General features: G+C 39.7%; 2 protein-coding genes across 3 annotated transcripts; both read right to left on the bottom strand.

Moving 5' to 3' along the window:
- Positions 1-346: 346 nt before the first annotated feature.
- On the bottom strand, positions 347-5,688 carry tdh (L-threonine dehydrogenase). The gene is made up of 9 exons (XM_080881785.1): positions 5,539-5,688; positions 3,799-3,993; positions 3,402-3,444; positions 3,211-3,281; positions 2,382-2,531; positions 2,103-2,275; positions 1,796-1,886; positions 1,120-1,389; positions 347-1,003 (listed from the first exon to the last, which is right to left on the bottom strand). Exons 2-9 carry the CDS (start codon positions 3,983-3,985, stop codon positions 864-866), a joined length of 1,125 nt encoding a protein of 374 aa, XP_080737911.1. The 5' UTR covers positions 3,986-3,993; positions 5,539-5,688; the 3' UTR covers positions 347-863.
- A 3,191-nt stretch (positions 5,689-8,879) lies between these two features.
- On the bottom strand, positions 8,880-21,967 carry mtmr9 (myotubularin related protein 9). Of its 2 annotated transcripts, none has more exons than XM_080882480.1 (11): positions 21,855-21,967; positions 21,032-21,216; positions 19,099-19,207; positions 18,820-18,945; positions 18,548-18,721; positions 16,885-17,102; positions 15,823-15,984; positions 15,586-15,727; positions 15,259-15,479; positions 14,862-15,013; positions 8,880-10,815 (listed from the first exon to the last, which is right to left on the bottom strand). In XM_080882480.1, exons 2-11 carry the CDS (start codon positions 21,211-21,213, stop codon positions 10,652-10,654), a joined length of 1,650 nt encoding a protein of 549 aa, XP_080738606.1. In that variant the 5' UTR covers positions 21,214-21,216; positions 21,855-21,967; the 3' UTR covers positions 8,880-10,651. The 2 variants fall into 2 exon arrangements, with proteins under 2 accessions (XP_080738606.1, XP_080738605.1); XM_080882479.1 differs by lacking the exon at positions 21,855-21,967 and adding an exon at positions 21,608-21,761.
- Between the last annotated feature and the right edge of the window lie 1,188 nt (positions 21,968-23,155).

Here is a 23,155-nt window from a genome sequence, read left to right as displayed (position 1 = left end):
TGTTAAAAATGAAGTAACAAACATGGACAGCAACATGTGGAAATAAAAGAGAAAGAGAGTGCTAAGAAGTGCTCCCGCATATTAAAACACCAACAGAATAAATAATTTGTCATGGAATACAAAGAAAAAACAATTCTTAAGAATCCCTGCACCACACTGCTTGAAAAAAAAAAATGGATACAATGTATCAGGTATTCATCCCTGTAGGTGATTAGGCTCCTTTATTTGTGAGAGGTTTTAAGATCCAACTGTCTAAAGTGCAACAAAGGATACACCTCGTGTACGAGTATACCTCTTGCTTGAGTTTGGCCCCAAAGCTTTAGGCCTAAAATTCCCAGATTATGGAAATTTAGCAGGAAACCCCCCCCCCCAAAAAACCTTACCATTTGGGTTTTCAAAAGAAAAACATAGAAATGCTTTCAGTTGTACAATGCAACATTCCCCATTTGTTAACTAGATTCATCAGAAAATATTGCAAAAATTTGCACAATTCTTCAGCATGCAAGTTACCCTTTGTTTCATCTAAACGCAGCTTCAGGTTGATAATGTTGACACCAATTCAACTCATTGACTGCCCCTCACCCAAATCTCTAAATAGAAAAGGGATAAAAGAGAGCAAAGCAGAGGTGGAGAGACTAGATTCCAGGGATGGGGGTGAGGATCTTCTAGTCCTCATTGACCATTACATTTGAGACAAGCCCGGTCGGTGGCAAGCAAGAAGGACCCTGCTGATGTTACACAGAGAAGTGAGAGGATGATGATGACTTACAGGCCATGTTTCTCTGTTCTCTTTGGTCAGTGTTTTACATTATGTACAAAAAAAACATTTTAAAAAAAAATACTACGATTGATGCCGCGTTGCCTCAGTTAAAACGAGCCATGCGTGTTTCTGAGCCAAAGAAGTTGAGCATCGTCTGAACGAGTTCTGGGAGATCATAATCGTGTTTCCAGGCCCAGTCATTCCGTGCATTGGAGTCATCAAAGTTCATCGGCCAGCTGTCAGCTGAAAAGGAACAGATTTAAAGCATGTGTCAGTTTATCTTATAGGATTTTCACCATCAAAAAAATATCAAAGATTAATGAGAAGTTTCTCCTTTAAGAAATCAAAGCCTTGCTTACCAATTGCCTGTCGTACAGGGTCAACCTCATATGTGACCTCCAGCTCAGGCATCTGCTTCTGGAGTTCCTGGGCCAGTTCCTCGGGGGTGAAGCTCATGGCGTTGATGTTGTACGTCCTCATGCTTAGTGTCTCAGCCGGTGCTTCCATCACCTCCAGTGTGGCACGCAGGCAGTCGTCGATGTACATCATGGGCAGCCTTGTGTCAGGTCTCAGGTTGCACTCAAACTTGCCAGTTTTGATTGCATCGTGGAAAATCTGGACGGCGTAGTCTGGTCAGAGATGGGGGAAAAAAAACAAAAACAAAAAGAGCCTTGTTACAGAAATGCTGAAAAATCTAAACTCTGTTATGCACTTAAAGAAAGTAACAAATGCAGCAGAAACAGAAAGTATACCAAGTAAAATATTTGAGGAACATGCGATTATGAAAAGCTAAACTGTAATTAAAAATCTAACTGATAAGAGGATTTGGGTGTGGTGGCTGAGCAAACAAGTGAAAATATGGAGACACCGGATCAAGTTATGCGATGGCATGAAGAAAAAAAAAAAAAAAATGCAACAAGTCATAACAACACTCTGAAATAGATCAGTTGCATAACAAAGTTGACACTTGATAGCAGCACAGGAATAAGCAACCGTTAAAAGTGTAACCTTATCTGTAGTCTGAATCCACCCTACCTGTTGTGCCACCACCGGGCATGGAATCAGCAGAGATGATTCCAGGATAGCGTAGACAGCGGAAGTCCAGCCCATAACGGTGGTGGTAGTACTGTTAAAGAACAGAAAGAACTCCGCTATTTAGAACAAGCAGCTTCTCAGATGAACTTAGATTTAACAGTCATCAATTGATGATAGATGAAAACAAAAGAAAAAAACAAAAACAAAAACAGGCACATGCACTGAGGATCATCAGTTTTCAGGACATTCTATGGTTTTGATATCAAGTTTGCCCATTAAGAGTTTAGATTAAACTCTGAGCTCTCACCTCTCCCATCAACTCAGCATGTACTTTGGAAACACCGTAGATAGTGCGGGGTCTCTGCACACACAGATCTGGCGTAGGGTTGCGAGGGGATGTGGGACCAAAGGCACCAATGGTGCTGGGGACAAAGAGACGCAAGCCGTGCTCTGCTGCAATGTCCAGGATGTTGTGAAGCCCTGAAAAACAGACAGCTAAACGCTCAGCAAGTGCCCCATGAAAAACAAGAGCATCATCCTACATCGTTATGCCCACATGAGACAGATTGGTTACAAATTCACTTACCGGTGATGTTAACAGAGCGTGCCAAGGCCACGTTAGCCTCTCCAACAGCACTGAGGAGGGCGCTGTAGTGAACCAGCCAAGTGATGCGGTTGTTCACCACAATTTCCCGCAGGTTCTTGTAGTCCAGGATGTCTGAGTAGATGAAGGGGCCTGATGGCGACAGATGGATAAGCATTGTAAAGAGTTTTGTTTCACCTTCACTGTGACTGCGCTTGTTTGTCAAGGATGCTCCCTAGCCTTCAGTACAGGCTGCCAATAGGACACTTCGGAATTTGTATGTTCTCCATGTTCATAAGCAACTTCTGATCATTACTAAATGTTAGCAAAGTAACTTAAGAAGTTTCAATTCAAATGTTGATTTAGAGAAATTTATTAACACCCCCCCCCCCCCCCCCCACACACACACACACAGGGAAAGGATAAATCAATATTAAAGCAAGAGGCTTTATTTGCAGACACTTTACTATTCAAATGTGTCCATTTCAGTCTGACGCAATATGCTGTGATTTATTTCAAAAGCGTAACAACCTGTATTGCCAAATCCCTGACTTTTTTTTGTAAGGCTGGCATTAGTCAGCAATACACCCAAAAGAGGATCATCATACTGAAAAAAAGACTGTCTGCACACTCTACAAATATTACAGTTGGACATGGCTTTTTCAGTAACACCTGGGCTTATAGAGAGAGAAAAAGTTAAAGAAAAGGGCAAAAAATGTCTTGTATGTACTTGTATATGCTATGCAACGTAATCATTAAACACCGCTAATATAGTATCTTTTGTGTATCTGAACTGTATACATTTTTATATAGCATATGTGAGTATACTCACCACTGTGGAAAATGCTGTTTTGAGGTTTCCGGATGTCAGATAGAATGACGTTGTTCTTTCCGTACCTCTTCCTGCGAAGGAACCAATGTTACAAAGTTTGCCTTATAATAAACTGTTTAACTGCAGTGTTACAATTACTAATCAACACAAAACTTGTCATTTATTATATTCGGACAAATTAAAATCCTTACCTCAACAATTTGGCCAGGCCTACACCGAGCTGTCCCAGGCCACCTGCAGAGGTTGGAGGGAGGTGGAAATATTATGAGTGATCTGAGGACACCATACACAAATCAGATGCGCAGCAGCTAATAAGTACCAGCGCTTAGTTTCCATGGAGACTGAAGTACCTCAGGAGGAGAGTGGCCATAAGAAAAAAAGGTCACAGCACTGGACGCCCACGTTTTATTTTTTAATGGCATCCCTCTCAGCTCTCATTGCCAAACTTGTCAGAAACCCCGCTGATCTCAAAGTCCCAGAACAGCATATTTTCTAACCCTCGTGCATTTTAAAACGGCCTTTTTTTGTTAAAGCATTAGACTAAACTGCATGGCTGCAAAAGACCAAAACCTGATGCTTCGTACGTACCTGTGATGAGCACCTTGGGGTGGTCTGTTTCTGAGAAGGACACAGAATGGAAGCTGGCATCAGAGGTCACCTGTCGAGGGGAGAAGCTGATGTTGCGTACAGCCACCGTTAAGGGCTGGCAGCCACAGCCTGGGGTACTGAGTAACGCCTGCTTGGCCACCTTGCTGAAGATCCTCACGACAGGCATGTTGGTACCTGGAGGAAGGGAACAATGTGTCTGTTTACTTTTAGGTGACACTTTGGTTGGTAAATTCTAATGAAAAAAAGAAGTCTAGCAGAGCTCTACAAATCTAATGAAAGCCAATTTGCATTTATATTTAATTAGACTCTGGCATCATTTGGTGGCCTCACTTCGCAACATTTTTGTCATGAGGTTTTCGGCTCATTTCCAAGCCTCAAGCTCCGAGAGGTGGACAAACAAGTTTTAAACGACAAAAGTGGCACTCGGAAACTTTTTTATTTTAATTCCCTTAAAGGGCAGATTGATCAAACGCATCTGAAAACACTGAGATGAGAGAAAACATACCAAAAGCGAAAACACGTGGATTGCAACAAATGACATGCTAATGACATGATGCAGAGAAAATGAGTGCAATGGAAGAATCAAAGCGCATAAAAACACCAAAACAGTCAAAGTTGAGCAAAACTTTAACGCAACATGACTCTAACTCTATCTATCTAAAAACATTATAAAACACGAACACCACATATCTTTAGAAAGGTACAGAACTGCAGAAAATTAAGCATACTGAGCTACTACTTCATGCAAAAATAGCGCAATAAAACTAAATTTGTCGTTCATTACGGGACGTCTAGACTTTTACGCAACGCATCACTTCAGAAAAGACTTACCGAGGGTTCAAAGAGCTTCCTAGTAAAAGAATGAACGGAGTTACTTTGGAGTATATATGTACTGCCCTGCCTTCAACGAGAGCCAATCAAGGAGAGAGGGCGTACAGCGGCATACAGAGCCTTGGAAAACGGTGCCAAGATCAGGGTGGCATGGACTCAGAGTCGGAATGTGCTTTCATTTTGTTTGCCTTCATTTTCTTACAAATATATATTGAACCATAAAATTATTAATAACAGAGATCATGGATTAAGCATGAAAACATTACTTTTGCACAAAAGCACGCTCTCCCGCTCCATCATGCTTGTGGCCTATCCCCTTCTGAGAGCATGTGCTGTTCAATATTGAGCCAACATCGTTTAAGGTACTCATCATATAAGCCCCCTGTTTAATATGGGCAGCGCGCCACAGCTCGCCAAGACTCCTTTCTATGGGACATGCCGATCGTTTAATTCCTTAACGTCAGCGTAACTGATCTCCATACCCTCCAATGTGCAGCTGCTTTTCCACGAAGGCAAAACTGCTGCTGGTGGACGAAATTCTGAATGAGAGCAACCACTATTTTAGATCCTAAATATTTTCTCTGTCTGAGCTCAGCACGTCATTGTGACTTAGCAACCGGCTGCACTTCAGAAGAGGACTTTGCTTTGGTTTAAAAAAAAAAAAAAAAAAAAAAAAAAGAGCGAGAGAGAGATGGTTTGATCGGGATAGAAAGGTTAAACACACGTGATTCAAAAAAAGAAAAAAAAAAGAGTGGAAGCACGAATTGATAAATTGCGCATAATTTCCCTAAAATTAAATTTTAAATTTCCCTAGAAAAGAGGACTAATTAAAAAACGGCCGGGTTCTTAAATGTAAAAGAAATCAAATATCGGGATCGGTGCACTCACCAGATAATCTGCAGTTAACACAGCCACACACAGAAAGAAAGCTCCTCTGCGATTTGCGTCTTTTTGAGAATGGGATGCTGACGTGACGTTCGTGTTATCTCCGTTCAGTGTTGCATCAGCTCAGCTGCGCCTTCAAGCTATATATCAACGACCATCTGCTTAAGGGGAAGCCGGCTTTCTCTCGGATTGGCGGAGACCCGGAGGTGCGGTCTTCCCTCGCAGACCACTCCCTCCCGTGGCGTCACCGACGCCCGGTCAATCTTTGTGCATCCACGTAATCTGAGGCCACGCGGTTTATGCATTACTTAAAAATACCCGAGGCTGCACATTGGCAGGGGATGGTGTGATCGTGTCAAACGTGCAAATACTGTTGCAAATACACGTTTACCATGACAGTCGCATTCACATGATGAACGTGGGCTCAAAGTCCAGCTTCAGATCAAGAGTGTCCACTCTAAATCGCAGGAAAAGTTTAGGATATAAGGCCCTCGCCTTTTCAGGCGACCAAAGAAAGGGGGCAGTTGACGTGAAAGGCCGTGAGGTGCTATTCTTCATCAGTTAAGTGGGTAAAAAGAGGAGTGGAGTGGGTTTAAAATGTGATTTTCAATTTCCTTTTGGAAGCTGTGGCTGTGAATCTGCAACATGCAGTCAAATGAGGTGAAAGTTAAAGTGCCTAAAAAACTGTGAGCTCAGCAACATAAAAGGGACTGAACTTCAACAAAGGGCAACAGTGGGGTAGATCATCACAACATCCGAGTTGTGCATCCAAGAGAGCACTCTCCAGCAGGTAAGCGTCTTCATAAGTGAAGATAAGTATAAGAAATACTTTATTAATCCCCGAGTTGGGAAAAAACTCTGTCTCAGCAGTTATCCTAGTTGTTTCTATTGAGAAAAACAGAGAGAAAATACAGACTATTTAGCACAAGGTGCAAACAAGTCATCAGTCACAAGAACAAAAAGGTCACATTAGATTTATGCCAAAACATTCAAAAGTCAAAAAAGCTCTGCAAGATCAATCACATCAACCACAGCTGCTACATGGGAATATGTACCAGTGTAGTAAAACACATTTCGCTATACTGAAAGCAAACAGTTCGAATGCGCTCATGTCTTTATGGATATGAATGGTGCACAATTTAGAAGTAGCAGACGTCTACGTAAAGCAAAACAAGGTGTTGAGCCCGATGCAGCCCTGCAATCAAAGAAATTGGACGATTACAGGATGGACTTTAAAAGCCATTTAACACCAAATCCTTGGCTTCACTGGAGTTTTTGTGACCTGGCAAAATTAAAAAAAAAAAAAAAAAAATAGAAGCTCTCCAGCCTCATTGATTTGAATCTAGATGTTTATCAGTGAACGATATGATGAATGCACACACTTTCTGTTTGACTTTCAGGTTTGTTTGCAGGAGATAGAGCCGAGTCAGAACGACTGATGACGTTGCTGAATGGAGCAAGCAAAGGGTGGGCTTAAGGCCTGCACTGGAATATGAGTGGAGCATGCGAGCACACCCCCATGCCTGTCATGACTGAGAAAGAAACAGCTACCTGAAAAACAAGTTGACCTGATCTTTGGCAAGAAAAACAAGATGTAATTTTTTCTCGAAAGAAAAAAGAAATCGTAAATATATTTTTCCTTTCAACCGCAAACTGGGATAATCTTCTAAGTAACCTGCAATTCCAGGAAATGTGAGACAAACATGACACTTGATAGCTGTGAGGTTACATAGCTCAGTGTCACTACTAAAAATGGGAATCAAAGTCTCTTATAAACCAAGCTATAGTTTCTATCTAAAATCTTACTTGATAATGCACAAAATCCTTCCTTGCTTCAAGAGAATTTTAAGGGTTCCCTTGTGAGTAATAAACATGAAATTAGGGTATTGATAGACACAAAGACTTAATGATACAGACAGAAGAGTTGTGGCTGACCAGCAGCACTGTAAACACTTACTGCAACATGGATATCTCTCCCTATGAAGCAGCTGACCCTTGGCTATTTTTTGCCCCAGTCGCCGCATCAGATGATTGTGTCGTCACAGCAATGCGAACACATTTTATTAGGGTGCTGTTTACTAATCTTCGGACAGACTGTCAAGGACAGGGTACATAACGTGGATATTTTCTAGGACTTCTTTCTGGTATTTGGAACCTTTGGAAGGGGGAAAAAAATAAATAATACTGATATATTTAAAGCAGATTTTTGTCCACATGAAAATAATGGAACAATGACCCAGACATGTTTACATTAAAAAGTTGTCCTGTTGAGACACAGTCAACAGTTGGCCTGTTGACTGTATATAAAAGATGGACACAGCCTCCAAGTCAACGTGTCAGTCAATGAGGAAATGCCTTATAGTGGAAATATTTCTAATGGCCAGCAGGGGGCGATGTTTTTTCCTGCAAAAGAAAGTCAGACTGTAAAAAAAAAAAGAAAAAGAAAAGAGTATGTTTAAAAACAAATGTACTATTCTCTTCATCTCTGAATTCAACAATAAACACCTCCCTTCTGATTTTATTGTTTTTATTATACAGCACTAAATGTGTACTCATTACCTGGTTGTGATTGGTTACTGGAGGTTACTGGCAGTTGCTGTGAAATTACTGACGTTGCACTCGCGCAGGCCTACTGACCGACCAGCCTGGAAACCCCCGTTCACTGCAGAAAAACATGTATTCTGCATGTGGTAGCTGGTAGTCAGTAGCGTGAAATTGTTCACAAATAAGTATAAGACGCTGCACTGAAAAGCCCTCTGTGATTGCTTTGGTTCTTTCAGCTTGCTGCAGTCAGTAGGAATTTGCATGGAAGACGCTGATTTGTCTGCAAAAGCGGAAAATGTGAGAAGTGCAACACAAACTGTAAACAGAGCACGTTGACCTTCAAAGTAAAAGTTGAGCCTTTTGATATGTGTCGGTTGCACAAGTAAGGTCCAACTTTTACTTTGAAGGTGAACGTTCTCAGTATACCGTTTGTGTCGCATCTTCTTTCAGACTCATCTCAGACAAGTCAGTGTCTTCCACCTTCCATGGCAGTGAGATCCACCACCAAGTCATCTCATATAGTTTGAAAATACAGAGTTGGAGATGAAGCCGAGGCTTTGAAAAAGGTCTTCAAATACCAAGGGCTAACATTAGGGTAGCCCTTGGTATGGGTAGGATAGGTATATTTTATTGCTAAATGCTCAATTTACAGCCAACTAGGTGGCTTTCACTTTGTTTTCTTAAAACAAAAAACAAAAAACCCTAAAAACTAGCTTAATGAGACTGGTGACACTGAATCACGGAAAACTGAATGATGCACAGACTGTGTGGTGATTAAAGAACTGAAACGCTTCCTTTGTTGTAATACAGATTTTAATGGCGTGAAAACTTAAAAAAAAAACACAACAACAAATTTTAATCAATATTAGATTTTTCAAGCATTCTGATCAGCAGCGACAAATATGTACACATAATTTTGAATCTGGATTTTACAGTAAGGCATTGCACAAAGTACAACAGACACGATTATTTATCTACTGTGTGACATTACATTTTTGAATTTTGTCAACTTTCTGACAAAGCGAAAATCACTTAGGCATCACACAACTATAAGAAATGTTCTATCCATGCACACATGAAATATACACGTAAACTTTCTCTTTGTCAAAGCATTTCAAAGTAGTGGAAGTAAGTTAAGCTTAGTGTGATTATTAGTATTAGTATTGAGCAGACATCGAGATAAATCATAGATCATTTACTTTGTTACAGGCAATCAAACAAAACTGGCCAAAGATGGCTGCAGTGCATTTAATTTTTAATCCCAGACCATAATAACAAAAAAATATATTTATATTTACAACGCTAGATGATGTTTTTCTAATGGTACTACCAAAGAGTGCACTGAAAGATGAAAGAACTAAGGTCTATAAGCAAAGAGCGCTGCGGGTTTCAGCTTGCCATAATGACACAGACAGCTTTACTGACCGCTGAAGTTTAGGATAATTCCTATGTTCGTGAGATAAGTATGAGCTTGGATGTGAGAAGCTGACAATTAAGCACATTTTCCAGAAGAGACACGAGTTTTGGAGTGTAACATGTGTGTAGGTTAGTTGGATACATATTGTCCTGTTTGATATTTGGACATTTGTCATCTATTATGGCAACAACTGATGAGAGATCGTTTTCAAAGTGGGAGTAAAATTGATTTGCGTATACGTACATACAGATAAAGAAATGCTTTTGACACAAAGTGCATCAGTTCTGAATGTTAAACTCAAGAAGTCAGAGATGCTCAGCAACCGATCTAGTCGTTAGATTATTGTTATACGTGGTTACATCAAATCGTTTGTGCAAATTCTGGCTGTGATACTGGAATGTCAAGCATTGATCTGATATTTTACATATTATACAAACCTCCCTCCTCACTGGCCTGACCCTACCTACGCTTAGTATGTCATCTCAATGTGCAGCAAAAGCACATGCTCCCTTACAGCACCCTATATGTTGCCATAGTTACTCTGCAGCGGTCTAATGGTGTACACATTCAGCAGAACTTTTACGAAATATGTGAACCCTGTAGCAACTGAGACACTTTTTTTCTCCAGCTGTCCTTAAAATGCCCCTTTAATCCTCTACTACACAAGATCAGTGCTGAGAAGCACAAAAGGGTCCACAATGTCATTTTTACACATCACGTATATAGAAATGGAAGCCAGCAAGTACGAGTGTGGGTGTTTGAAGAGGTTTGGCAACAGTGAAATCAGCCGCCCAGTCACAGCACAATCTATAGAAATGAGCAGTAGGCATGTGCAGGTCTGGCTGTACACTGATATTAGACCACAGTGTGATAAGGGAGGTTTAGCTTTTATCTGCACTCTGAGAAATGGCTAATAAGGACGGCGCTTTTGTTTCTGAATTTTTTCCTCTTACTCGAGTGTAGTTTGCAATGAGTCACCATGATAAAAATGTTTTTCATTAAAGCATCAAAACTGAAGTTCATTTAGTCGCGTTCACAATAACTTGACAATAATGTTGTTTTCTTACATTATGTTTTAAAAAGGGGAAGCTAAAGCTGGGATGTCTGTGATTTTTGAATGTACCATCTCAATTACTTTTAGAGGTCTCTCTCTCTTTATGGCGTATGCAGCAGAGGATCTTCAGTTTCAAGCTGGGCCAGCTGCCTGCGCAGGCTGTTTACTTTGGTCTGAAGCTCCTTGTTGTACTCTATTATATGAACCATTTCCTCATAGGCCTCATCCAGACACTTGGAGGAGCGGTTCCAACGAAGGAACACTCCTGTCACAGAAGAGCAGGACCAATCAGAAAACAACAATTCACAAACTGGTTTCTTCCAGTTCTGGTTTCTTCTAAACACTGCAGTCTCACAACCTTGATAGAGGTTATGTAAGCGTTGCGTGTGCAGTCACTGTACACTAACGGGAAAGCATGCACCTTTCTTATGAGAACACATACTTACACATACACATACACACATAATTGTGATAAAGAAAACAAACAGCTAACAGATAAAGTGTATTATCGTGCTGGATGTGGTTCTTTGTGGAGCTTTGAGTTGGAGTACAAATACAAGATTCTGACATGTCTAAAACTTAAAGCAGTCTCGAAAAACAGTTCACACAGTTTGTGCTGAGCGCAAAAAAAACAAACCACTGGATCTTAATGGTGGTTGGAGGCTGTTGGCAGAGAAACAGGTGTAAACACAGAGGAGCTGTATGACTGGAATGAACCATCGCTTTACTTGTCAGTCATAAGGAAAGCCAGTGTGTCAACAAACTGAGGTTTCTGAACCCAGTAACACGTCTGTAGATAGCACTACTCAATAAGATCTCAGTTATTTTAGTTCTTTTTAAGTTTGGGTCATTGATAACAAAATACTTGTGAAATGTATGGTGGCTGCGGAAGGATGTGCATATGCATCCCTATGTTTACGCAATATTTGGAACAATTAATTAACTGCAGCAAACTTGGACCTGTACTCCAAATGCCCATTGATATATTTTATTTACTGCTATTTAGACACACTTGCCTCTGATCCCTCAGTGAATTTCTTGTTGTTTAGCTGACATTAAAGCCTTGCTTTTACCCAATTTCCTCACCTTTAATGAAAAATAAAAATCTTGTCTTTTGCCTGATCCCTTTAGGGGCTCACCACAGTGGATCCTCCTTCACTGCATCTATGAATCTTCTTCGTGGTCTTCCTCTTTCCTTCCTGCATGGTAACTCTATTATCAACATCCTTTGTCCAATATACCCACTATCCCTTCTCTGCACATGTCCAACCCATCTCAGCCTTACTGCTTTTACTTTGTCTCTATATTGCTCACTGTGAGCAATATTTCCAGTATTTCTTTGCATCTTAGGTCGTTGGCATCATATTGTAAATTTCATGTTTTGGGGAAAAAAAACAAAAAAAACCCTGTCATTTTTTACTCTTCTTTTAAATAAGCTTTACTGATGATGTTTTAAGACACTTAGCTGTGTCATCAGTGACTGTCAGAAAAGAAGGACGGAAAAGCCCTTCGTTTAGTTTGTGCTGATAAATAAATCCTTCTACCCACAAGTTGCAATCACCGTGAAAAACCCTATGCACAATTTTTTTCCCTCTATATTATCAGAAATTATTATCATAAATTTCCTTGAAATACCATTACATAGTTTTGAGGCTTTATCGCCCAACCAAGAACCAAGAACATGCAAACTCCACACAGAAAAGCCCAAGATGGATAATTGACATTTCACCAGTCCTGGATTTTATTACACAGTTATAGCCGTGTAATTCAGAAATAATCCTGAAATCCTTTTGCTCATTAACTTTTTGGAATTATATTGAATTTATAACATTTGTGTCTTTTGTGAATAGTGTTGACTGCTTTCCATTTCTTTCCTTTGTATTTGTAAAGTCTTTTTCTAACTGGATTTTAAAATGTTTAAAAGTCATGTTTATCAGTGTTTTAACTCTTACATGTCTTTTAGCTATTTTTTTAAAATTTAATTTCAACAGTTTAAAGTCGGCTGTTCTTAAATGTGCGACACAAATAAAATGACTAAAACCTCCACATTTTTACTCAACACCTTTAAAGTGATCAAACTGCAGTCCAATTAAAAACAACAACATTATTTTAGTGCATTTTTTGTTTTTTCAATTAAACCATTATTTTTATTCAATATTATTTCGCTAAGAATTACACAGAACTTTTGGGATGTAAAGATTTTACACACGCCATCAGTTTCTTTTAGTGTCCACATCAGCAGCTAGAGTTCAGGACTTCCATTGGGTCTTTTAAGGTGGGCTGAGGAGTGTGCGTCACTTTCTATGAAAGAGCTGCATAAGCAGGATATCACGTGCTCCACTCAGTTCTTATGCATTCCACTTCATATAGCGTGAACGGCTTTAGGCAGTAAGAGAGGCCCCATGCACGAAATGCATGAACCTAATGACCTCTAGTTGGTCTGGATTCCCCCTCCCCCAACTTTTCTTTATGAATGGTCTAACACAGATCTCCCCAGGGCTTTGTTGTACTTGTTGCACTATGCTGAACCCACTGACATTAAGACAACCATAGTTAAGAATAAGAATAACCACCATTATTAAAGTTGTGGGGGAAAAAAACCCCTCATCAATTAAGAGTTTCACTGCAGTCACTCAAATTCACAATTTAGACAAATTCAGACTTACATATTCATTCTGAATTTGTTAAAATCAAATTAGTACACTGTCATTTCAATAAAATTGAATTGAATTGAATTGTCAGTGGTTTAAAAAGTGTGAAAAATGTGAAAAAAGTAATAATTTTAAACCAAAAACAATGATGATATAATGCTAACATTGGTAAAGCTGGTTTTATCTGGCAATTTAAATAAAAACGATCATGTAAAATGATCAAATAATTTTGATTTAAAAAGATTTAGGATCACATTTATATACACTGATATTCTGATATAACTTCCACTGATACATGATGTTTGTGTTTAATGCCAAAAGGCACTTGTGAAAAAACAGCACTTTAAATTACCCACAACAGATTTTGTGGTTGTATGCCTGTATCAGTGCTTCTTTATTTAGCACCATTTTGCTACTCATGCTTTACCATAATATCATCACACTGCCTCTCAGTGAGGAAACTGTTTGTAAAAAGACACACAGGCAGGCTGAACATGTCACGGACACACCTCAGGAGCATTTTGAACAATTTCCCAAATGCCAAAGTGTGTTCTACCTCTTCTTGTAAAATGATTCATAATGCTAGCTATACCGGAAACTTCTGCACAAGTACCACCTCTCCACCAAGTTACATGAAATTCAGCTGAGTCATCTAGCTGAGTTTCAGGTGGCAGGTCAGACAGCACTGATCACATACCTCACCTGTCATGTAGCTGTACACAACATGACAAAGCTGCAACCAACAGTTTGTTCACTATTGGATAATCATGGGACTGAATGCTTATCTTTACTAAAGATCAAAGGTGACTGTAAAAGGAATAAATTGACGTGCAACATTTTGTTTATTTATCTAAAATTATTTGCTGATAATATTTTTTAAAAATCCTGTATAATGTATGTATACTTGTCTTCATGCTTGTAACCTTGGAAAGCACAAATAGCTGGTCCTCGGGTCCCAGTGGCTGTCAGGGTCATTCAGGGTTCAAATGCTCAAATCAATGCTGCCCCCTACTGGTGAGATTTCAGAACGTATGAGTGAGCAAATGTGTATTTGTAATTGTGAGTACGCCCAATTTCTAATCGTGTACCTGCGGCTACAACAGCAGTTTTATCACCTGATCCTCATGGTGGGTTTTTAGATATTAACCTACTCCATCTTCAGACTGAGAATAAACTTAAAGCATGAGTCAAAACTGCAAAATATGTACAGCATGTGGTCTCACTGGACTGCTTTCAATGAAGAATATTAACATTTGCCATTTAATTGCTTTCGTGTTGTAAATGAGACACTCAGTGTAACAGTTGGATTTAATGTATGTATAAAAAATACATAAATACAGCTGAAACTTAAATAAAGATTAAATTTAAAAAAAAATACTCCCAGCTATAAATGTTCCCTTAAAACCTGCAAACAAAACTTTATGTGTACTTTATTATTTTAAAACTTAAAATTATCTAGCACGTTTCCTTTTTTTTCACTTTAGGAAACTTTCTTTTATAAAAAAGGAAACAAGGTCTGAAAATGAAATTTGCTGATTTTTCTATCTATCCATCTATTATGGATCACAGAGGCAGATGTCTTTTGTACAGACACCCAGACCTCCCTTCTACCTCCTCTCCCTCTTCTTAAGAGATACCTACGAATATATTTGTTTCTTACCTTCCCACAGCAGCAGACTCTGAGGGGCCACAGATGGCCAGATCACAAGACTGTTGGGCTCGTAAAGTGGGTTGGTCAGACGCTCCAGCTCCTGCGGCCGATTCACCCATGACCAAAGGGACACAGTCTTTTCAGGCAAGCACAGTCTGGCTCTGTGAAAAGACAGAAATGTGTCAGACTGACCAACAGGAAAACTGGTTCACGGCTGTTTTATCAGAGGTGGTTCACAGCTGCAGGGAGAGCATCGTGATTTTTGCATGACCTAACTATCAGCAACACAACAAATAATAACAAATGATGTATTCTTAAACTACGTAGGGTGACACCCACATCACACAGCTGAAAGCATAGCCCTGACATAAACTGAAGGTCTTACATCAGCCAACTCCTATCTTACCTCTCAGCTGCACTGTTGCCCAAGAATGTCCCAAACTGAGATGCGTAGGCGTGTTCGAAAAGCAGTACCAAGAAACTCTCGTTGAATTCAAAGGAGCAGGGAAATTGGCGAAGGATCTGCCACACACAGTCCAGGAAGAGAAGAAAGACAGGGGCCTCATGGCGAGGTTTGCTGTTGGAGAAGGCAGACTGGGCACAGCGTTGCTGGAAAGGGTGACCAGCCTGTGTAAGCAGTCAAAGAGGTGAAATGAGTGGAAACACTCACACTGTGGAGGAGAAGGTGAAAGAAAAGACAACATTTGGCTCTAAACAGTGCATCTAAGCTCACCTGGAGCCACTCCCGCTCTACCAGGCTTTGAAAGCCTTTAACGGTCCTGCACCCGGGATCCAGGATGATCTGAGCCAAGGAGGTGACCTGCAGGGTGGAGTCTGTCCCTTCTGTACCGTGAACAAGCACTGACGCTCCCTCCCTGAGATAAACACACAAGCCCACAGTCTGTCACTGCTCGCTGCTTTTCGAGTTTATGTTTACTGGGACATGAGGACAACCAAATGAAAAACAGACCTGTCAATACACTGGGCAGCCAAGCAGGCCGTGGTGAGGATCTCTTTGACATTAGTTTGCCAGTTGGAAGCCTCCAACTTGCTTAACCAGCGGTCCATGCTGTGGGACTGGTCGTTACATGCCTCCACCAACTTAATCAGGCTCTCCTGAAGGACATTATACCTGCAAAAAACAGATTTATTTAGATCATTTAAAGTATGAGATGCATTTCAATCAGTTTCCACTTTATCTAGTCTTCTCAGTAATACTTTACAATACAGCCCACAACTAAGGGTGTGATTCCCTTTTCATTAAATTAAAAGTTAATGTATTTTATTTGAAAATACATTGTCATTATATTTACCTGAAAATAATTAAAAGTAGGGGTAACGAGTCATCTTTTTACAGGGAATTTAAACACAAGTAAATTTAAGCTGTGCAATTTCTTGGTAATTTTGCAGAAAAACACAAGTTGCACTTTTCAGTGCCATATTATGGAGTGGGTTAATCATGCTTTTTACATCTTTGTTTTTTTTAATATTCTTTATGTTGATGTGCATGATGGACGTTCTATTATTCAAATGTCCTTAAGACGTGATCTCCCTTATCAGCTTACAAGAAAAAACAAATACCTTCAAAATCTGCTTGTCTATCTAACTGTATAATGATGAATGATGAAGCCAAGTATTTTTTTCTTTCACACTCACTTTTCAAGCAAAACTTTCAAAAGGAGTGTACAGTAAAAAGAGTGTCTCTGTTCCTGTTAGGCAGTTAGTTAGGCAAGGTTAAGCAACTCCATAATCCAACCCAAGCTGCTTTCTTGCAAAACTGCCAGAATTCAGGCACTACTTAAATGTACTTACAGTATAATTATTCCTTTGTTTCCTGTATAAAGGTGAGTTGTTACCCCGTATTCTAGCGAACCCACCTTTAAGCATTTATAGGCAATTATAATGACATTTTAATTTCTAATAAAATAGATTGAAATTCCATTTAATCACGAGGGAATTGCAATGCAACAGACTCTAAACAGGTCGTATTATAAAGTGTTACTGTCTTCTTAATATCTAAGTGTCCAATCACCTTTCAATGGCCTTGTGGATCCTCCTCCATTGTGGGTAGTTGGCCTCCAACTCAAACCCTCCACCTCGGGCTTTGGCCTGCTGAGCAACATTGATAGCACGTGTATCAATGATGTAACCACGCTTTCCTGGCCGCAGAGTGGCGTTGATCAGCTTCTCGTCCTCCTTACACCGTCGCCCATTGGTGCCCGTCAGTGGCTGTCCTGCTCGCATCATCACCTGGAAGTGGAAGTGATTTGTCAGCCCCTATAATTAGAGATGGCTACTTTTTTATGTCCGATACGATATCATGAATTTGGATATCTGTCGATACTGATATGAATCCAATATACTCTATTTTATGATCAATAAAAACTGTTTGTTTTTTTTAAATATCTTGCTGCATTTTGTATATGTCTAGCAGTTTTATTACAGAAGCTCCTTCATTCTAGTCTAAACAACAGTGTCTCAGTAACTTTCCACTAGAGATGGTCCCCTCTTATCTGCATTTTCCCAGCATGAGCGAGAGTCTGCAGCTTTCTACTCCCCAAGGACACATGGTCTAATGCTTTTATTTTCAGGGCTGTGTCCACTTAATACTACACTATATAACTTTATAACACTTAATAATAAAAAAGCATAGCATTATTGAGGCAGTGAAAAATTATTTATTCCCAACAGTTCATACTCAAATTTAAAAAGACAAAACACTAAAGCTATTCTATTACACTTGCAAAAAATATCCCACTTCCAAAATATTTTGCATTTCAGCAATACTTATCTTTTTATTTAAACCTTCAGCAGATCTGTAAATCTAAGTATTTAAAGTAATTTAAAATGCAGTTTTATGCAAATTTCAAAAACTCTTTGGTTCTGAAAAAAGGAAGTGCAATATCAGCACAAAATAATGTTTATATTCAACAACAACAAAAAAAACGGGTTGTAGAATGGACCCTTTTATACTTAAAGCTTAGCATAAATAGACATCCAGAGTGGAAAGCAGTGCAAATGAATGCAAACACGCCTTCATGACACTCATGTTTTATCAAGATGGATGTCAGTGTAAGCTGTTTCAATCACATTTAACCTGAGATTGATTTTTGTGTAATTTCTATACAAAACATAAGTATGAAAAAAAATGTTTTTTCATAGTTTTTTGGGAACCATGGAACTGTTTTGCCTGCAACACAGGTTTTTTTTTCCCAAAGTAAAGCTCCATATATCGGTTGTTAAGCTTAACATAAAAATGCTTTACAAACATTCAGAGATGAACTTACACAATTGCTTTACTTATCTGGGACAGCTTGCTCAGAGGTGAAATACCGGTTTGGCAGCACGTAGCGAGGCTCCAGATGCTTTCAGTGACAAACAACTCCAGACCACCGACAGGTCTCCCACGCAACAGCCACACTATCACGTGACGCATACTGCTCCCACGTGCTAAAGTCACTACCTGGGTTAAGCCATTTTGCAAGTTTCGTGAGGTGCTTTTGTTATATTTAATGGATCGGGTTACATTTTTTATTTCTCCCTGATATCCGATCCAGTAATTTAGGTCAGGATCGGACCAATACCGGTATTGTATATTGGATCAGTCCATCCCTAGCTATAATGTTCAAAAACACAAACGATGAGAAGCAAAAGAGACGGTCAAAGGCAGAGTAATTATTTTTCCTTGCGCTTACCATGCCGTTCTTCTTGTGGTAGTAGCTAAGTACTGGAAAACGGCCACCGTGACGGAAAGTAGCTACTTTCTTCAGCGTTTCATCATCAAAATCTTTGGGTACTGCCACTAGTGGGGGGTATGACGGACACAAGCTGAAGTCTTTGTTGACCTCACTCAGCCTCCACTCATCTGTCTGCAAAGTGCGGTAGAGGGGATGGAGAAAACAAAACAAAAAAAGGTCTAATAACCCTGATTCAAATTGAATTACTCTGTAATGTCACCTAAACGTACCATGGACTCCAAATCTTTAAAGGCATTCTGGGGAAGAAATGAATTCCATCCATCCTCTATGACTTCAAACATTGGCCGGTAGAAGAAAGGGTACATCAGGGAGACTAAATCAAGAGTGGACAGAGCCTTGAGAGGAATGAAAACATTGACTTGTTATTCACAATATTAATCACATGCAGAATTTAACTTGACATGACAAAAACAAAGAGAGCCTGAGAGAAAAATATAGCGTAGCTAAAAATAATCACTCTCTTTCCGACGGGGAGCCTTTGTTCTTACCTCGATAGAGCTGGCAATGTTGAGACACTCCTCCATACCAGTGATCTCAAGCTGAATCACTCTCAAGTCTTTGCATTTGACAGTGATGTGCCCCAAAGACCCCACAAATCTAAAATTTAAAAGGTGAGCACAATAAAGAGGATGAATGTCATGAACAAACACAGAGTATCAGTGAACTACTCTGAGCCCTACAGCTCGGCTTTCTGTGTGTAATTTCTATGTTATCGTCATGTTGGGTTTCTGGAAGAATTGTTGAAACGACTTTTAGTTTGACTGTAGATTCAGTGATTGTTATTAAAGGCAGTATCAGTACTCAGTGCTCAGTACGTAAGCTCTAAGCAGCAACGTGCCCCAGCTACAGATGAAAGAGTGGATTGGCCAGTATCCAAGTACAATGAGCTGCATAAATCCATTCTTAATGGATTAATGTGAAGGCATCTGCATGAAGTTCAGTCAGAAAGGCAGGAGGATTTATGAGTCATTTGCTTTACAATGAAAGAGACAATACAGTGCTGTGAAAATGTATTTGCCTGCTTCGTTTTTTTGTTTGGTTTTTCTGCATATTTGTCACACTTTAATGTTTCAGATCAAATATTTTTTAATATTAGACAAAGACAACCTGAGTAAATGCAAAATGCCATTTTAAAATGATGTAATTTATTAAAGGAAATGGATATCCAAACCTACCTGGCACCATCTAAAAAAACCTAATAACGTTTTGCCACCCTTGGCAGCAAGAACTGCAATCAAGTGTTTGTGATAACTGGCAATGAGTCTTTCAGAACACTTGTGTGTTTCAGACCAATGTCCTGGTGCATAACCAAAGTGTGCTTGAGTTTCAGGGCATGAACTGATGATTGAACATTTTCCTTCAGGATTTTTGGGTAGTGGGGAATTTATTAAATAAATTTGAAAATTGAAATTGAAATTTTTATTTCAGTCAACAACAACAACAGATTATAATTTTACATAAAAGTACTCAAACAGTAACCGAAAAAGGAATAGGCTGAAGCCTTATGGCTTATACTTATCCTATCCCTACAGCAAGCCATCCAGATTCCGAAGCAGCAATGCAGCTCAGACCATCACACTAACACCACCGTGTTTGACTGTTGGTATGACTTTGTTTTTTAAATAAAATGCCATGTTACCAAAAGGTTCAACTTCTGTCTCGTTAGTCCATTGAGTATTTTTCCAAAAGTCTTGGGGATCATCAAGATATCTTTTATAAAATGTGAGACAAGCCCTTTGCGTTCTTTTTGGTCAGCAGTGATTTTTCACCTTGGAACTCTCCCATGGATGCCATTTTTGCACAGCATCTTTCTTATTGTTAAATCATGAACACTGGCTTTAACTGAGGCCTTCAGTTCTTTAAAGGTTGATCTTGTGTCTATTCATACCTCCTGGATGTGTCAGTGTTGGTCGGCTAGGCACTCTTGGGAAGGTTTACCACTGTTCCAAGTTATCCTCCATTTAGAAAGCCCATACCAAAACCTAAAATTAAACCTTAAGGTAGTCTGCAGGTTATTAGGCCAATACTGTAATAGAAACTGACAGTTAAGTACTAGGCAAACCTCCTGAGGCTTGTGTGTCCAACCTGATTTTGTGTCCAACATAAAATGTTTAAAAACGGTACAATTACCAGAAATGGCAGTGAAGAAAAACAAATTCTTTGCCACTACAAGCCCCGTGTCTTTAACCAGTTAATGTTAGTTTCTCTAACCAGTTTAACTATAAGCAAGTTATGCATATGGACACTATTAATAAATAATAATCGGATCTGCAGCATGCACTAAAAAACAGGCGGAACTCAAACGGATTTTAACAAATGCATGCCCTACTGACCTGCATCTATTTAGGGTAGGTGATGTACCATTTTCACAAAGAGATTACATAACAGTCATTTAGAAAAACAATAACACAACGCTGTCACCTCTTCTCTATCGAGTCAATGTTTGAATGAAGCAGCCACAGCTCCTCCGTATTGTCCTGTCTGGAGGAGAGAATCAGGTGATGACCAGTCAAACACAGAGTCCCCTCCACAGTAGGCATGAAAGGCCTGTGTAGGACAACCCCGTCCACCCTGGGTGTCTTTATCAGCTCTGCAAACTCCATAATCTGACCAGACAGAACGAAAACAGCCGCGGTGATTTTAAAGCATAAATACAACGCTATTGGTTAGGTCATGCTACTATTATTGTAAAGACAGGCCAGCGCAACCTCTGTCGACATATATGAGACATATATTGTGTACGTCCATGTCGGTTAACAGTAAAGATGAAAAAGTTCTGCAAAAATCGGTCATCTTGATAAAGTTATTCTATTCCGGAAATTAAACCGCTAACGTCAGCTAGCAGGCTAATCGTGACAGAAAGGAGGACAATTTGCCATAAAAAACGGCCGACATTTCGAAACTCAAGCCAAAGCACAAACATCACGTGTAATATAAATATTAAAAACAACAAGGAGCGTTTTTCATCAATACTAAAAAGATTTATCGTACAACTACCTGACACTGTTTTCTTTTATTTGGTCGCAGGTCGATGCTGGTACGTTAAGAAAAACACGCCGACTAGAAACAACCGACTTTTCTCGGCTCAGTTTTGCATCCCAAATTCCGCAATTTTCATCTAAAACGGGAAGTGACTCTGTGCTCTCCTGTTTTTTAACATTAGCGTTATACTTTAAATCTGTAAAGCCCCCGAAGAACTTATAATGTCCATATATTATATATAAGTATGTTTAAACATACATACAGCAACATAGTGAATGAGTTAGAGTTTGGAGGCAGCGTCAGATCAGTGGTTCATCCACAAGGCTTCTGAAAATCCGTGAAAGCCTGTTTCATTTTAGTGTCTGTGTGTTTGGGGTCTACCGAGAATATCAAAAAAGGTCACTAGGTGGTGACATTGGAGTACGTTTGAGAGATTTCTGGCTTTCAGAAGTCTAAACAGTATTGCCCTGATTTCACCGGGTACATAATGTACCGGTGAAATAATGTGCTGTGAGTCATGTTATACATTTAGACATGTTATTTAAGATTAAGCTTAAAACTTTCCTTTTCGATAAAACTTAGAGTTAGTGCTGGATCAGGTGACCCTGAGCCATCTCTTTGTAATGCTGTAATAGGCTTAGACTGCTGGGAAGCTTCCCATGATGCACTGAATCACGTACCTCTTTTCACTTCCTGCGGGTTTACACACACTACTCAATTTAATTATTGGCAATTATTAAACTCTGGCTCTCTCTCTCCTGTCTAATTGAGTCTGTTTCCATTGGAGATTTCTCCTGTTAACAGAGAGATTGTCATTCCCTCAGTTTCCAACTGCTTCCTTATAGGAGCTCATCTGGTAATAGAAGTTTCTTTCTAATATTGTAGGTTCTTTACCTTACAACATGAAGCAACTTGGTGTGACTGTTGTTGACAATTGTTGCTATAGACTGTAAAAAAAAATTGGAATTACACTAAATTATTGATCCAGCCTGGTGGTGGAGGCCTGATAATACCACTGATCACAGATAGGTATGCAAGGTAAGACTGCAGTAAGTCAGGGAAACGCACAAGCTGTAAACTACAATGTAAATGTATCAAGACAACTTAGACAACAACAAAAAGAAAAAATAAGTGGACAACAATGACCTGCTGAGTCCGGTATACAATTGAAAAAATAGGAGTTAAAGTGAACTGAAGACAGAGTTTTAACAGTTAATATTAAGTCCAATGATTCAAGGCCCCAAAGGAAAAAAAGTCTAGTGTTGGGTCTTTGTGTAGTTCCAAGTACAGTTTGACAGGCTGGTGTAGCAAAGTTTAACAAGGAGAGCAAAGAGAAGTCATATCTGGCCTGAGGAGGAGGAGGAGGAGGAGGAAGAAGAGGAGAGAGAGAGAGAGAGGGGGGGGGGGGGGGGGGTAGAGAAGGAGGAGCCAGTAGGCAGCTGGCAGGGGCAGAACTGACACAGGAGACTTCAGTACCCTTAAACACAAATGACAGAGGAGGAGGGGACCTACTGACAAGGCTAAGCATGAGCTCAAACTAAACTGCACTTTTCTGCTTTATGG

This window comes from Rhamphochromis sp. 'chilingali', assembly GCF_963969265.1.
Source record: "Rhamphochromis sp. 'chilingali' genome assembly, chromosome: 5".
Lineage (NCBI taxonomy): Eukaryota > Metazoa > Chordata > Actinopteri > Cichliformes > Cichlidae > Rhamphochromis > Rhamphochromis sp. 'chilingali'.
This window is presented reverse-complemented; position numbering and strand designations above follow the sequence as displayed.

Bases quoted from the DNA above. Each gene is read 5' to 3' on its own strand.
- mtmr9 (XM_080882480.1), bottom strand. From the start codon at position 21,213: ATGGAGTTTGCAGAGCTGATAAAGACACCCAGGGTGGACGGGGTTGTC. The intron at 15,728-15,822 runs GTCTGTTTTTCA...TGTTTATCTCAG, and splicing joins GCTGCCCAGTGTATTGACAG to GGAGGGAGCGTCAGTGCTTG. The intron at 15,014-15,258 runs GTAAGATAGGAG...GTCTTTTCACAG, and splicing joins GGCAACAGTGCAGCTGAGAG to AGCCAGACTGTGCTTGCCTG.
- tdh (XM_080881785.1), bottom strand. From the start codon at position 3,985: ATGCCTGTCGTGAGGATCTTCAGCAAGGTGGCCAAGCAGGCGTTACTC. The intron at 3,445-3,798 runs GTACGTACGAAG...CAACCTCTGCAG, and splicing joins CCCCAAGGTGCTCATCACAG to GTGGCCTGGGACAGCTCGGT. The intron at 1,887-2,102 runs GTGAGAGCTCAG...GTTCTTTAACAG, and splicing joins ATGCTGAGTTGATGGGAGAG to TACTACCACCACCGTTATGG.